A 13,579-nucleotide genomic window follows, 5' to 3' on the forward strand; every position below is an offset into this window, starting at 1 on the left:
GTACATGTTGCACCCAAGGAGCTTTGCTGTGCATTGCTCCAGGTATAATGTGTGTTTCTAGGTAGTGTGTGGCTGTTGTTCATCTTGATTCCTGTTGTAATGCACTCAACGTGAAAGCGTGTAATATCTGATACGTAAAAGATTATTAATGGCTTTCTTTCTCTTTCTCTCCTTTTCTTCTCCTTCTCCCATCTCTATTCTTCCTGGTGGTGTTTGTCTCCATCTCAAATCTTCTTTTGTGCCATGGACTTCGACTTCGCTTTTGTGCTCTTCGGTTTTTGTGTTCTTCGGTTTTTGTGTCTCCTCGATTTCTTCTCCGTGGTCCTCTCATGCTCTTTTCTTTTTGTCCTTGCTTTCTGCCTCCCAACCTCTTGCCTCCTTTCCCACTAAATTCTCCTTCAGAAGCCCTGCAGAGGCCAATTGGGTCTGATTTTGAGCCTCAAGGTCTGAGCGAAGCCGCACGTTGGAACTCCAAGGAGAACCTGCTCTCAGGCCCCAGCGAGAATGACCCCAACCTCTTTGTTGCACTCTATGACTTTGTGGCTAGTGGAGACAACACCCTCAGCATCACTAAAGGTAAGTGTGGTCTGGGGCCTTAGAAGTGAGCAAGGAGATGGTTTGGGGCATACACTAGTTGGGGAGAGGCTGGGAGGCATCCGGCTTGTAGGGACACAGTTACAGCACGGACACTTAAGAGAAATGGTTGGGCAGAGTTACAGGGAGATGGATAATTCCTTAAAAGGAAGATGGAGGAGCAGGCCAACAAGTAGATAACTACTTACTTAAAAGGGAGATGGTTGCACTTTCTACACAGAAGTGGCCAATTCTATAAAAGGGAGATAGTTGAGCATGCTTCACGGAAAGGATTTGTTCCTTTAAAGGGAGATGGTTGAGCGTACTACGAATATGTGACTAATTCTTTAAAAGGGAGATGGTTGAGCATACTTCAAGGATATGACTTGTTCCTTTAAAGGGAGATGGTTGAGCATACTAACAAGGAAGTGACTTTTTTTTTTAAAAGGGAGATAGTTCACCATACTTCGAGGACATGATTTGTTCTTTTAAAGGGAGGTTGTTGAGTGGACTCACAAGGAGACTTGCTATTCCTTTAAAAGGGAAATAGTTGAACATACTACAAGCAAGTGGGCAATTCTTTAAAAGGGTGGTAATTGAGCATACTTCATGGAGGCGACTTGTTCATTTAAAGGGAGATTGTTGAGTGGACTCACAAGGCGAAGACTAGTTCCGTTAAAGGGAGATGGTTGAGCGTACTACAAGGAGATTACTAGAACTTTGAATGGGAGATGGTTGAAAATACTTCAAGTACATGACTTGTTCTTTTAAAGGGTGATAGTTATGTGTACCACAAGGAAGTGACTATTTAAAAAGGAGATGGTTGAGCATACTTCAAGGAGATGACTTTTTCCTCTAAAGGGAGAGTGTTGTGCGTACTACAAGGAAGTGACTAATTTAAAAGGGAGACAGTTGAGCACAATAACCAGATATGACTAGCACCTTAGAAGGGTGGTGGTTGCAGGTGCTGAGCATTGGCAGAATAAATCTTCCGCTGACTGACTTGGGAGTGCTTTCTAATATTTCCAACACGTAATCTGTTCTCAGGTGAAAAACTCCGTGTCTTGGGCTATAACCACAACGGCGAGTGGTGTGAAGCGCAGACCAAGAACGGACAGGGTTGGGTGCCAAGTAACTACATCACCCCTGTGAACAGCTTAGAGAAGCACTCCTGGTACCACGGGCCGGTGTCGCGCAACGCGGCCGAGTACCTGCTGAGCAGCGGTATCAATGGCAGCTTCTTGGTGCGGGAGAGCGAAAGCTGCCCCGGGCAGCGGTCCATATCTCTGCGATACGAAGGGCGAGTCTACCACTACAGGATCAACACTGCCTCCGATGGAAAGGTAAGGCATTGCAGCGGAGCCTGTTGTGGCGGACGAGTGGGAATGCTGGGCGATGCGCTAGACTGCAAGAGACTAATGGAGAATGAGGTGGGTGGTACTATACAATAACTAGAAATAAAGCTGGGTGGTATGGGACATACAAGCAAATTAAACACAAGTTACTAAAAAGGATATCATATAGTTTGTAATGCATTTGGAAAAAGAAAGCTAAGTAATGTATGTTGTATGGTACTACCACTAACCTCAGCTCTAACATGCTATGTCAAAGGATTTTGTAAACCGTTTGGAGAAAGCACTTTAGAAGATAAAGAAATAAAGTACACCTTGTGACAAAAACACCTTACCTGCACACGTCGGATAGCGCGTCACCCTGGGTCAGTGGTCAGTGCATTTCAGTGATCTCTGCCTTGTCAAGTCAATGTGCCCCACCACCAAACAAAACAATAGAATACAATCCATAGTCAGGGAAAAGAGACTACTAAACATGTACAAGCTTCTGAGGAGTCCACCTTCAAATAATTACAGCAAAACAAATAATGTAGAGCCCAAATTCATAGGGCTTCAACTGATACTTACCATCCATTTAAATTCGACAAAGTACTTTAAATGTACTATTGTATGTAAATTTCGTGAAAAAAGTTTATTCGTGGTTGAGGGTACATCCAAAATCAAAATAAACATGAACAGAAATAGACTCGTACATGTTTAGTAGTCTGTTTTCTTAGACTATTAATCGCTTTTGTATTGTCTTGTGTGGTGGTGGGCCACATCAGCCTGAAGAAGGCAGAGAGGACTGAAACATGTTGTTGGGATTAAACTGGTGAATCCCATTCAGGCGTGCTGGTGTTTTCCTGGTCATTGAGAGGTTGAACCACTTCTACATACATACACATTGATAATGTCTATTTTAATGTTTCCATTATTTGGGAGTGCTCACAGAGGTTGTTTTTGGTTAATTTGCATGGTAATCACAGCTCTTTCATACCGCATGGCATGTCGTAACGTGTCTTGTTTGTGTCTCTCTTGGTGTATTTTGGGTTATGCTCCGTGATTTCTGACTTCTCACGTCTTACCCTCGTAGACTTGTCTACTCCAACTGTCTGTGTGTTTTTAAGGCTACCCATGAGACTCGCATTGCCTTCCAGTCCCCGTGCAATGCTTGTTTTGTTACAGTTATAATTCTGCTTTGAACCTCCTACAAGGCACGTCCCGGCACATATGACACTTCAACAGTGTGACTGTCCGGAAGACATACAATACATATGTTCACCCTTCACACTTGTAGCACATTGCAGGAGCAAAAACTTAAGCAAGCACTGGCAAAGCTAATAGATCTGGTTTGCATTTGTAGTCCTATATAACATTTTAAAAAGCCTTCTGTAGTAAAAAAAATTATATATATATATATATATATATATGTATGTATGTATGTATATGAATATGTAAGGAAATGCCTCCTTGGCATGGTTACCCCCCTGCACCAGTGTTCTTTCCCTAAACTGTACCTTTGTCTCGACAATTGGCACAACTCTGGCACCCAGGTAAGTCCCTTGTAACTGGTACCAAGGGCCCTGATGCCAGGGAAGGTCTCTAAGGGCTGCAGCATGTCTTATGCCACCCTGGGGACCCTTTACTTAGCACATACACACTGCTTGCCAGCTTGTGTGTGCTGGTGGGGAGAAAATGACTAAGTCGACATGGCACTCCCCTCAGAGTGCCATGCCAACCTCACACTGCCTATGGTATAGATAAGTCACCCCTCTAGCAGGCCTTACAGCCCTAAGGCAGGGTGCACTATACCACAGGTGAGGGCATAGGTGCATGAGCACTATGCCCCTACAGTGTCTAAGCAAAGCCTTAGACATTGTAAGTGGAGGGTAGCCATAAGAGTATATGGTCAGGGACGAACTCCACAGCTCCATAATGGCTACTCTGAAAACTGTAAAGTTTGGTATCAAACTTCTCAGCACAATAAATGCACACTGATGCCAGTGTGCACTTTATTGTAAAAGTACACCCAGAGGGCATCTTAGAGATGCCCCCTAAAAACATACCCGACTCCAGTGCGGGCTGACTAGTTTTTGCCAGCCTGCCACACACCAGACATGTTGCTGGCCACATGGGGAGAGTGCCTTTGTCACTCTGTGGCCAGGGACAAAGCCTGTACTGGGTGGAGGTGCTTCTCACCTCCCCCTGCAGGAACTGTAACACCTGGCGGTGAGCCTCAAAGGCTCACCCCCTTTGTTACAGCGCCACAGGGCATCCCAGCTAGTGGAGATGCCCGCCCCTCCGGCCACTGCCCCCACTTTTGGCAGCAAGGCTGGAGGAGATAATGAGAAAAACAAGGAGGAGTCACTCCCCAGTCAGGACAGCCCCTAAGGTGTCTTGAGCTGAGGTGACTCTTACTTTTTAGAAATCCTCCATCTTGCAGATGGAGGATTCCCCCAATAGGATTAGAGATGTGCCCCCTCCCCACAGGGAGGAGGCACAAAGAGGGTGTAGCCACCCTCAGGGCCAGTAGCCATTGGCTACTGCCATCCCAGACCTTAACTCACCCCTAAATTGTGTATTAAGGGGCTCCCCAGAACGTAGGAAACTAGATTCCTGCAACCTAAAGAAGAAGGACTGCTGACCTGAAGCCCTGCAGTGAAGACGGAGACGACAACTGATTTGGCCCCAGCCCCACCGGCCTGTCTCCCTTCTTTGAAGAAAACTGCAACAGTGACACATCCAACAGGGTCCAGCGACCTTTGAAGCCTCAGAGGACTCTGCATCTAAAAGACCAAGAAACTCCAGACAACAGTGGCCCTGTTCAAGAAACTGCAACTCTTTGCAACAAAGAAGCAACTTTTAAAGACCACACGTTTCCCGCCGGAAGCGTGAGACTTTCCACTCTGCACCCGACGGCCCCGGCTCAACCTGCGGAAAACTAACACTACAGGGAGGACTCCCCGGCGACTGCGAGCCCGTGAGTAGCCAGAGTTAAGCCCCTACAGCGATGCCTGCAGAGGAAATCCAGAGGCTCCCCCTGACCGTGAGTGCCTGCTTCAAGGAACCAGACGCCTGGAAACCACACTGAACCCGCAGCCCCCAGGACCTGAAGGAACCGAACTCCAGTGCAGGAGCGACCCCCAGGCGACTCTCTGCCTAGCCCAGGTGGTGGCTACCCCGAGGAGGCCCCCCTGTGCCTGCCTGCATCGTTGAAGAGACCCCCGGGTCTCCCAATTGATTCCTATTGAAAACTCGACGCATGTTTGCACTCTGCACCCGGCCGCCCATGTGCCGCTGAGGGTGTACTTTCTGTGCCTGCTTGTGTCCCCCCCCCCCCCCCCCCCCTCAGGGCCCTACAAAACCCCTGTGGTCTGCCCTCCCGAAGTCGCGGGTACTTACCTGCTGGCAGACTAGAACCGGGGCACTCCTATTTCCATTGAAGCCTATGTGTTTTGGGCACCACTTTGACCTCTGCACCTGACCGGCCCTGAGCTGCTGGTGTGGTAACTTTGGGGTTGCCTTGAACCTCCAACGGTGGGCTACCTTGGACCCAACTTTGAACCCTTTAAGTGTTTTACTTAACTGTGAACTTAACATTTACTTACCTCCCCCAGGAACTGTTGATTTTTGCACTGTGTCCACTTTTGAAATAGCTTATTGCCATTTTTGTCAAAACTGTACATGCTATTGTGATAATTCAAAGTTCCTAGAATACCTGAGTGAAATACCTTTCATTTAAAGTATTGTTTGTAAATCTTGAAGCTGTGGTTCTTAAAATAAACTAAGAAAATATATTTTTCTATATAAAAACCTATTGGCCTGGAATTGTCTTTCAGTATGGGTCCCTCATTTATTGCCTGTGTGTGTACAACAAATGCTTAACACTACCCTCTGATAAGCCTACTGCTCGACCACACAACCACAAAATAGAGCATTAGAATTATCTCTTTTTGACGCTAGGGGGAACCCTTGGACTCTGTGCACACTATTTCTTACTTTGAAATAGTATATACAGAGCCAACTTCCTACAAAATAAATATATATCGCTTTCTATACTGAAGGGATGCTTGAGAAACATAATTTGGTGTGGAATAACTCACTTTGCTTTTGAGGTATAAAATAGTTCCTCGTGCATTGCAGTCACTCCATAGGAGGTGGAGTGATGCGGCGGCAGCCAATAGCTGCTCTGGGCAGAACCGAAGCCCACTCCATGTGTATTTTAAATAAATGGTCACAGTAGGTTTTTCAGACATCTGCTCTCTAAAGCCAGACCTAGAAAAAATGCCCCATGTCTGAAAGAATGATTTAAAGTATGACACATGCCTAAAATGAAGGAAAAAGGCATTTAAGATCTGTTGTTCCTTTTCCAGTGAAGAGGACGGCGATCTTCTGTAGCCGTCTTTGCACCACGAAGAAAGGAAGCTTTGCTCATTTCCAGTGCATTATGGGACTGCGGGGCGTCCACTGCCTTCAGTGAACGTGTTTAATTCGTATCTATAGACTCGTCGGCCCGTGGCTCACTGGCTGCTTTCCTAAGCGAAGGTTTAAAGAATATTGTGACACTTTGGTGTGTGGAAGACGTGCCCTAGGACCCTGCCCGGAGGCGGAGGTAGTAAGTCTTTCTAAGCACTAATGAGTGTGATGAGGGGGCGCGCAGGTGCTGCTGGGAATCCAGCTGAGGGTAAAGCCCTGAAGAAGTCCAGAGCCACAAGGGCGAAGGGTCCCTCGTTCCAGGTGCTTCCATGAGCCCCACAGGGCAGCTGATGTCCAACAAACCCTGATCTACCCCGACGTCCCGACCCGGGGCTTGCGTCATCCATGCAGCACTTTAGGCTTCAAGCGCCGAGAAACGATCATTTGAAAGTGCACCGCTAGGATCCTGCACGGAGTCTCCGCGGATTTTAAAGTATTTGAACCAGATGCAGGAAATACTCGGGTAAAAAGGGTAGAAACGTGCTGGTTTAAGGCCTTTCCTGGATTCGCAGCGGATTCTAACACTTTAGGGATGGGGAAGAATCCCGGGGTCATGTCAGGACATTTCCGACACTCCACCACTTAAGTGAAATTCTCATTACGCTTTTCTAAGTTGCAAAATTCCTACAGTTTTGCGTTACATACATTACGTGCTATCAATTTTGCAGATTTTAGTTTAGTATAGTTTGTCAAACTCGCCTCTGTTAAATGTCCACGTGAGATATTCCAAAGTGCATTATGCAAAATTTACCAGTGATGCTCAAAAACCTTCGTGATGCAGGCCGCATGCAACGATGACACTTTTTTTTTTTTTTAATATTTGAAATGTAACAGAAGTGTAAACAGTGAATTATTTTCATTTGTTGTTGCATTTGTTTTCGCCATATTAGTTTTCTTTAACTTTTGTGCCCTTCTGTTTCACACAGTTCGATTGGTGCCCCTCTGTCTGCGTCCCAGAAGTAGCACTGCAGGGAGTGGCAGGGGCGGGGCTGAGGTGCATTGGGACTCTACCTTCAGGGGCAGCAACAGGGCTGAGGTGCATTGGCACTCTACCTTCAGGGGCAGCAACAGGGCTGAGGTGCATTGGCACTCTACCTTCAGGGGCATCAGTGCAGGGCTGAGGTGCATTGGCACTCTACCTTCACGGACCGCAGCAGGGCAGGGCCGAGGTGCATTGGCACTCTACCTTCAGTGGCAGCAACAAGGCTGAGGTGCATTGGCACTCTACCTTCAGGGGCAGCAGCAGGGCAGGGATGAGGTGCATTGGCACTCTACCTACAGTGGCAGCAACAGGGCTGAGGTGCATTGGCACTCTACCTTCAGGGGCATCAGTGCAGGGCTGAGGTGCATTGGCACTCTACCTTCAGGGGCATCAGTGCAGGGCAGAGGTGCATTGGCACTCTACCTTCAGGGGCAGCAGCAGGGCAGGGCTGAGGTGCATTGGCACTCTACCTTCAGGGGCGGGACCGAGGTGCATTGGCACTCTACCTTCAGTGGCAGCAACAAGGCTGAGGTGCATTGGCACTCTACCTTCAGGGGCAGCAGCAGTGCAGGGCTGAGGTGCATTGGCACTCTACCTTCAGGGGTAGGGCTGAGGTGCATTGGCACTCTACCTTCAGTGGCAGCAACAGGGCTGAGGTGCATTGGCACTCTACCCACAGTGGCAGCAACAGGGCTGAGGTGCATTGGCACTCTACCTTCAGGGGCAGCAGCAGGGCAGGGCTGAGGTGCATTGGCACTCTACCTTCAGTGGCAGCAACAAGGCTGAGGTGCATTGGCACTCTACCTTCAGGGGCACCAGCAGGGCAGGGCTGAGGTGCATTGGCACTCTACCTACAGTGGCAGCAACAGGGCTGAGGTGCATTGGCACTCTACCTTCAGGGGCAGCAGCAGGGCAGGGCTGAGGGGCATTGGGACTCTACCTTCAGGGGTAACAGCAGAGCAGGGCTGAGGTGCATTAAGTCGGAGTACTCGGCCTTCAAGGGCAGCAGCGGGGAAGGGCCAAGGTGCATTGACAGAGCTTCAGCGTAGGACAGAGTACTCGACATTCAAGGGCAGCGGCAGAGCTGAGGGGCATTGACAGAGCTGAGGGGCATTGACAGAGCTGTGGGTAGAAGAGAACACTCGAACTTCAAGGGCAGCAGCAGGGCAGGACTGAGGTGCATTGGCAGAGCTGAAGTGTTGCCACCCACTCTGCACCAGCTCAGAGAGTGGGTTTCAGAACCTCAGTTTTAAGCAGCCCCCCTCCTCCTCGACTGCTGGCCATCGCTGCCACCTCCTGAGACAACTGTACCCACGCGCCTTCTTCCCAAAACAAAGCACTTCACATCCGAGCCTGAGCTGGTAAAGTTGGGGGCACCGCCTGGTGCCAGCTGCCTCTTGGGGCAGCTCAAGTTTCCAGGCAGGCTGGCGTCATACCATGTCTCCAGAACCTGCCCATCATCCGCCTCTCCTTGAGGGCATCGCCACAGTGAGGGCACTCTCCCTGTAGCAGCCAGAAGCAGTCAGGCATGCCTGAAATGTGGGCAGCAACTGGCGGTGCCACATGACCTGCATAGCCAGACTCCTGTCTGGTTGGCATTCCAGAAGCGTGTCCGAGCTGTGAGGTTGAGCTTTATTTGTGTTCACACTCATGGTGGGTGCGTATTTACCCAGTGTTGTTTTCAAAGACTCAGGCAGCTTCTGGCATGGGAAAGGCGCTCCCTCTCCTCTCCCAGCCCCACAGTTCCTGCCTCTTCAGAGGTGATCTCCCTCTCCCTGCCCCAGCCCCACAGGCCCTGCCTCTCTAGAGATGATCTCCCTCTCCTCTTCCAGCCCCACAGGTCCTGCTTCTCCAGAGATGATCTCCTTCTCCCTGCCCCAGCCCCACAGGTCCCACCTCTCCAGAGATGATCTCTCTTTCCACTTCTATCCCAGCCCCTCCGGTCCCAATAGTCCAAACTAACTCCCTCTCCTCTTTCATCCCTAACCCCTCAGTCTTTGGTTCATGCAGTTAGCTCCTTTGTTGGGCAGGAGGCCACACTAAGATGAGTAGGAATGGAGATGGCTTAAAATGGTTCAGCACTGACACCACTGTCTGCTTCCCCGCTTTTCTTTCCAAGCCCTTGTATTCCCTCCCCCTTAATTCTGCTCTTCTACTTCCAACCCCGATCTCCCCTTCTTCAAAATTGCCCAGTTCTCGTCGATGCACATTTTTTATGAATGTACTTGCAGCAATAATCCAGAAATGTTGATTAAGAGGCTAAGTTCTGTACATAGGACAATTAACTCTTTAGGTGGTTAACATAGATCAGTGTGGTTAATCTCCCACCCATAACCCTCTGCTCTACCCCCTGGCCCTGCACTTTGCCCTGGAAAAATAGGGAAGAGGGAAAATAAAACTGTGCTCTAAAGTAGAAAACGGTAAGGTAAAGGGGCATGTGAATAATAACGGGAAGATAATTCTCCTTCGAAAACATAGGCTAAATTTACCAAACAGATGTGTTAAGAACCCAAACTTTAAGAACCTACACAATTTTTATCTAATTGAAGGTATTCGGGCCCTTCCACTGTGCTTGACGTGTGATGCAGCTGTATCAGATATTGCAGAACTTAAGCGAGAATCTTGTGTTAACTTACTAGCATCAGCCATAACATTAGCACTGTGATTTGTTACAAGATCATTGTCAGTACACTTTGTTCTCCTTCCACAAAACACACAAAATACTTTGATTTTAAACTGTTACTAACTTTACTATCATGGATACAGGACCAATCTCAGTTAGTAACACATTTTACATTCCATACTCTTCGATCTTGAGTTACAGCACTTCTGGAATTAACTTTCACTATTTTAAGGAGCTTCCCAAAGAGAATTCAATTTAGCACCAAAACCAGATTTGAGTGCCCAAACTCATTCACCCACAGTAGAAATTGGGAAACTGCTCTCTCTTCTCTGTCAAATATGTTTTTCATAATACTTTGTTTTCCGGCAATCCTCTGTCTAACTTCATTCATTTTGTTAAACTGTGTCTACCAACGTGTTTCTTAAGCCACTACAGGCATAAATCTGAAACCTAGGGCTCACGTCCTTTAAGCAACTTAAAGGAATCCATCTCAGTTGTTTTGTGTGGTGTGATACTATAAAGAAACAATTTTTCCAGAACATATTCTCTACAACTACTGTTAAAAAGACTTCTACCATCCCTGATGTATACCTTGAGAACTCCATTACATCTTTCAACTTCACCATTACACTGAGGATCAGTGGTAATATGCAGAACATTACACTTTAAAAGGAATGGTTTAATTTCATGTGAAATAAAGTGGACACCATTATTCGTCTCAATGTGACTGGGGAAACCTTCCTTAAATCCCTTACACTGAAAGTTTTTATTACCATCTCTGTAGTGACCCTGACTTTTAGCCTTTTAGAATGACAGCATGCTAGCACCATAGCAAACCATCAGTCTTCATGAAGCAGATAAAACAGACCACATCTGTCAAACCCCACTTTCTCCCATGGGTGATCTGGCCAAGGATCAGGGCACAAAGCTGCACGTGAAGTCTTCAGTGCAGGAAAGTACCCTCTTTTTGGCATGGTTACCCCCACTTTTTGCCTGCTTTAGTGTGTTTTGACTGTGTTCACTGGGATCCTGCTAACCAGACCCCAGCGACTTTGCTCTCTCCCTCTAAATATGGTTGTTCCTTACTTTGTACACCCCACAGTTGGTATACTGGTGCCCACCTGTAAGTCCCTAGTATATGGTACCTAGGTACCCAGGACAATGGGCCACCAGAGGATCCCCATGGGCTGCAGCATATATTATGCCACCCATGGGAGCCCATGAAAAATGTGTTTGCAGGCCTGCCATTGCAGCCTGCGTGAAAAGGTGCATGTACCCTTTCACTTCATGTCAGTGCCCCAAGTCACTATAAGTCACCCTTGTGGCAGGCTCTCCAAGCCCAGAGGGCAGCGTGCAGGTACCTGTGTGTGAGGGCACCCCTGCATGAGCAGAGGTGCCCCTACGAACTCCAGCTCCATGGCACTGGACTTTGTAAGTTCGGGGAAGCCATTTTCCCTGAGTACTGTGTCCAGCTACATAATGGCAACTCCGAACCTAGGCATGTTTGGTATCAAACATGTCGGAATCATATCCCAACACTGTTGCCAGTATTGGTTGTATGATTCCATGCACTCTGGGGGCTCCTTAGAGGACCCCAGCTTTGCTCCTACCGGGTTGCAGTGTTTTTCCGGGCAGCCTGCACTGCTGCCACCCTACAGACAGGTTTGTGCCCTCCTGCTGCTTGACGAGCTCAAGCCCAGGAAGGCAGAACAAAGGATTTCCTTTAGGAGTGATGGGCAACACCCTCTCCCTTTAGAAATAGGTGTTATGTGGCTTGGGAGAGGTAGCCTCCCCAAGCCACTTGTATCCTTTGAAGGGCACATTTAGTGCCCTCCTTGTATAAACCGGTTTGCACCAGTCCAGGGACCTCTGGTCCCTGCTCTGGCACGAAATTGGACAGTGTCGATCACCACCCGCAGGTGGCCACTTGATTCTGCCATCTTGAAGCCAAGGTGGGCAGAGGCCTCTGGGAGCATCTGAGTGGCTAGGTCAGACAAGTGACGTGACAGCGCCCTCCTGATAGGTGGTCACCCTGCTAGGTGACCAATACCCCTTTTAGGGGTGTTTAGGGTCTCCCTCTTGGATGGGTCTTCAGTTTCGACGTGCAAGATTCTAGCAGAACTTCTATGCAACGTTTGCTTTGACTTCAGGCCACTGGAACCCACAATCTGCAGTTCCATCAATGACTTCGCTCTGCAACATTGTTTCTCCGGCTCCTTCCAGCAACTGCAACATTTCCCCGGCTGTGCATCCTCTGAGGGCGGCAAGTCTTCAGTCTGCACTAGAAGCGAGAAGAAATCTCCCTTGGAGTGAAGGAGTCACTCCCCTGCATCCACAGGCACCGACTGCATCGATGACTGGCTGCGTGGATCCTGCAACACGGGGCCTGGTCTAGAGTGGTCCCCTGGGTCTCTTCTACCAGCTGTCCAACATGGGAGGTGGTGAGTCTTTGCCTCTTCTCCGTGTAGCCCCGGCCTCCAGCACTCTTCCCTGCAAAGCAGTCTCCTGCCTGCTGCTCCAGCGATGTGGGACTCCTCTCCAGGTGTGCCGAGTGGGCCTCACTTTGACTCCTGTGGGTTGTCCTTGGGGGGGGGCTGCTTCCTCGACTTCAGCCTATCCTCACTGCTGAAGGTTACCTGGGACTCCCCTCCTTGGGTTGCCACTACTCCCCCCTCCCCGGACCTTCCTGGTCCCCAGCAGATCTTCTTCTGCAACTCTTGCCTTTGCCAAGGCTTGTTGGTGGTATTTCCACATCACTGATTGACTGTAACCCTTCTTCTGACATGGAACATCAACTGCATCACTCCTGGAACTCTTCTTCTGCTCCTGTGCTGCACAGCAGACTCCCGGTCTTCACCGTCGACCTGGTCCTGCATCTCCTAAAGGGTGGATAGTGGCTCCTGCCCCAGCCGGACGCTCCAACTGGAACTAGACTTGGTCCCCTTCATTTGCAGGTCCTCGTCTGTCAGGATCCATCTTTTGTTTCTTCCACTCTTGCTTGGGTCTTGCGCAGTCCTTTTACAAAGTTTACCTGTGGGTTTGGGGAAAAACAAGGTACTTACCTCTTCTTGCCTGGTTGCGGGGGGGAGGCACTCTGGTACTTACCTTTTGGGGTTCCTAGTTCCTTCAGCTCCCCTCTACAGATTCCACTTCCGTGGGTGGGGGCCTGCCTTTCGCATTCTATTTACTTAGTATATGGTTTGATCTCCCCGTAGGGTCTCTATTATTTTCTGTTATTTCTCTGTTTTCTATTGCTTTCTATGTGCATTCCTAATTACTAATGTGTATATAATAGTGTGTTTACTCACCTTCTAGTACAGTATTGCCTATACAGTATTTTAGTATTTGTGTTACTCTAATAAAGTACCTTTATTCTTGTAACACTGTGTGGTTCTTTCATGTGTGTAAGTGCTGTGACTGTAGTGGTATTACATACGCTTTGCATGTCTCCTAGATAAGCCTTGGCTGCTCATCCACTGCTACCTCTATAGAGCCTGGCTTCCTAGACACTGACTACACCTAATAGGGGATACCTGGACCTGGTATAGGGTGATAACACCATAGGTGCTCACCACACACCAGGCCAGTTCCTCC

At 48.5% G+C, this 13,579-nt stretch overlaps 1 protein-coding gene across 5 annotated transcripts in view; it reads left to right on the forward strand.

Moving 5' to 3' along the window:
• The window catches only part of ABL1 (ABL proto-oncogene 1, non-receptor tyrosine kinase), a 243,773-nt gene that overhangs the window by 156,073 nt on the left and 74,121 nt on the right, over window positions 1–13,579 (forward strand). For 3 of the 5 annotated variants that reach the window (XM_069237066.1, XM_069237067.1, XM_069237069.1), the window contains 2 exons: window positions 403–576; window positions 1,621–1,916. In XM_069237066.1, coding sequence (XP_069093167.1) covers window positions 403–576; window positions 1,621–1,916 — 470 coding nt within the window. The remainder of the gene's footprint in view (window positions 1–402; window positions 577–1,620; window positions 1,917–13,579) is intronic. The other 2 variants (XM_069237068.1, XM_069237070.1) reach the window with 1 other exon arrangement.

The sequence above is a fragment of the Pleurodeles waltl genome, chromosome 6 (genome assembly GCF_031143425.1).
Source record: "Pleurodeles waltl isolate 20211129_DDA chromosome 6, aPleWal1.hap1.20221129, whole genome shotgun sequence".
In the NCBI taxonomy this organism is placed as follows: Eukaryota; Metazoa; Chordata; class Amphibia; order Caudata; family Salamandridae; genus Pleurodeles; species Pleurodeles waltl.